Source organism: Otolemur garnettii, unplaced genomic scaffold (assembly GCF_000181295.1).
Source record: "Otolemur garnettii isolate 467f Iridium unplaced genomic scaffold, OtoGar3 scaffold00020, whole genome shotgun sequence".
In the NCBI taxonomy this organism is placed as follows: Eukaryota; Metazoa; Chordata; class Mammalia; order Primates; family Galagidae; genus Otolemur; species Otolemur garnettii.
Window position 1 is genome coordinate 2,257,146 of NW_003852415.1, and position 2,987 is coordinate 2,260,132.

General features: G+C 45.8%; 1 protein-coding gene across 1 annotated transcript in view; it reads left to right on the forward strand.

The window, feature by feature from the left end:
* The window catches only part of FLVCR2 (feline leukemia virus subgroup C cellular receptor family member 2), a 78,458-nt gene extending 77,244 nt beyond the window's left edge, over window positions 1-1,214 (forward strand). The window contains exon 10 of the mRNA XM_003787059.3: window positions 525-1,214. Coding sequence (XP_003787107.1) covers window positions 525-599 — 75 coding nt within the window. The 3' untranslated portion in view covers window positions 600-1,214. The remainder of the gene's footprint in view (window positions 1-524) is intronic.
* Window positions 1,215-2,987: the final 1,773 nt, after the last annotated feature.

Genomic DNA, 2,987 nt, shown 5'->3' on the forward strand with positions numbered 1-2,987 from the left:
ATTGTAAATTGTACATGAACTTCATGGACACCCTGTATATGCAACTATGTATGCTGCTTTTAAAAATTTCTCTTTGTGGCATTTACTCCATGTCCCGGGGTCTGCCTCCAAACGGGAGTAGTTGGAAATTGTGCAGGAGTAGCAGACCTGGCACCATTTACAGCTATTTGGTGGTTAGTCCAGGTGAGTTTCTAGCTGTCAGGATGGGGAGGGAAAGTGGGCTTTGCTTCCATTTTAATCCCAAGAGTGAGCCTAGAAGAGTGGCACTTGGAGGGGAATGGTTTGTGGTGGCCGTGACATCATAGAGATCGGACCTGTTTTCTCTTTGATAACTTGTGATGTTGGAGGGGGGTGAGTTTGGGGAGCACATTGACAGCAGGCACTGGTGGCTTCTTTCCTTCCTCCCTTACCTGGCTCTTGGTGTCGTCCCCATTGATCAGTTACTGACAGGCAGTTGCTCCAGATAGGGTTGTTGAGTCCTGTGCCTCTCACCCATGGGGCTGTCTGCTTGTTTTGCCTTGTAGAAACTCCCGGGGGAGGAGGAAGAAGAGAGCAATACCAGCAAGGTGCCCACTGTTGTGTCGGAGGATCACCTCTGAGAGGGAAAGGTGGTGGTGACCCAGGGGACGTGAACACCCCACCGCTTCCTCCACCACAAAGGCCTTCGCTGGAGAAGCTTTTGGAGGGAACCAGCTGGAATATTTGTGGCTTGGACGATGGTGCCTATGTCTCCTGGAACCCACTCAAGAGCTCGGATGATTTAGTAGGGGAAAATTGCACCTTTCACCAAATGCAGTTTCAACTCTTGCCTCCACCCTTTTTCGGGTCATGGGAGCTGGTGTTAGTTAGAAAGGCTAGTGGAGAACATTGGAGTCAATCCTAGCTTGGTCCCTTGCCTTTCCTTTCACTTCCATCCCTTATGGAGAATGATTGCAAAATTATCACGGGAAGAAAGCTTATTCAGGATATTAACTTTTTCTAGTGCCTTCAGACCCTCCGACAAAGCCCAGTTGTAACACTGAGGGTTGTTCCTGGGTCATCAGTCTGACCATGTTCTGTGTGGGAGAGGAAATTCCATCAGAACAGCTTCACGAGAATAGCTCCACTGGGACTCTGGGACCTAAATTCTCCTGGCCTAGTGTTGGGATCTATTTCCAAACCTTCTTTCCTAAGAGATAATCAAACCAAACATCAATAAACTTACAAAAACTTCATGGTGGCTGTGAAGGAGAAACTAATTTGGGAGGGCTAGCTACCCAGGTGTGATAGTGCTGGGGGCCATCTTCCAGGTATGTTTGTGGAGGCCAATATTTGGAAACTCTGGTAGCTTGATTGGGAATGGGAGGAAGGTTCTTTTTTATAAAAGTACTTGCCCAGGAACTTGTGTGTATCATAGAGACCCTCAGATGCCTTATCTGGATGCTACTTGGAAAACGCAGCCATCAGCCTAAATGCTTGTTTTATTTTGAGGGATCCCAACCCTAACCTTTACTGAAAACTAATCTTGATTCATTATCCTTTGACAAACCCAAGCTGCTCCTGAGAGATAAGAGGAAAGGGGTAGAAGGCAAGGTGCTTTGAAATCAAAATTCAATTTGCTTGAAATTCCCCATCTCTGTTGGGGAAGGAATTAGCACAACCTTAATCAGATAGTCTAAATTGAAAGGGATTCTCTTTAAGCCAACTGAAGCTGACTTCCTTTCCTGCCCTGTTTATGGGCTTTGGTAGTGTCTCTTGAAAAATAAGAAAAATTTTGGTAATTTCTCCTTTGCATCGAGCAGCTGTGATCATGACCACTGTGCCATCTTGCTTTGGCCACTGCCATGGCCTTGGCATATCAGGGCAGCCCATCAGGCTGCAGTACTGTGGTGCTTGGGCTACTGCCCCTCAGGAGAGCCAAGTGTGTGTGTGTGTGTGTATGTATGTGTATGTATGTGTGTACAGATTTGAGCAGTGGGTGGGAGGAACACACTGTTATTTAATAAAAGAAGTTCATGCTACTTTTAGTGGAAGGGGTGTGAGGGGTGGAAGGGAGATGAAACGATATGTCTTACTTTTTGGTAAGGAGATAGATGTTTACTCTTCCACCTCTCAAAATGTATTAATGCTTACTGAACCCACTGCTTTATTTTAAAAACAATTTGTATTTTCTATTTCATGTTTTAAGACAATAAAGATTGTCAAAGTGGTCTGCCTTATCATTTGGTGGGACAGAAATGGATTTTGGTAGTCTCCATACAATGACCACCCATTCCTGAGGACTGTGTCCAAGGTGTGGCAGAGGGCTGGAGGGGCAGGGGTCCAAGCTAGAGGAGCAGCAGCTATGGCCTTCCATAGGAGCACCTCCGTCCTCTGTTGGCATAGATGTCACCACGCTAGTGGAATATTTTTTAAAGATGAAGATGTGAAGGATACTGTCTGCCTACGTGGGGGGCTGCAACTCAGAAACCAACACATGACCCTGACCTCCTTCTGTACTGTGCTGGAATGTAACTGCTGATGGGAGTCCATTGTTGTTTCTGGCTCTGCCTCAAAGGCTGGCCGAAGTGTTTGTTCTAAGATCACGCCAGCTGCTCCCAGCTTGCTGTGGTCAGAGCCCACAGCTCAGCATCTGCAGCCCTGCATTATCATTTTTCTTCTGAACTGCCAGTCCTTCTCCAGCTGTGTTGACCTTATATGTCACTTAGATATGCTGCTGCTACCAGTTTTCTGTACATTATTTTCCTAGCCAGTTGTACTGTGCCTGTGGCATTCAGCTCCCACATTTATTAGCAATTCTTACTTGAGGAAAAACAATATTACAAGTCTATTTTAAGTCATCTGAGAGGGGACGCAAGCCTGGGCTGTTAAGACATCTAATATTGATAGGGTCTGCAAAATACTCTGTGTATGATTTTAGATTCTTTGGGCTCTTGCCTTTACTTATCTGGAATCACATTTCTGACACATGCCACAGACTTGAAGGACCCAAATCACCTTGTTTTTAT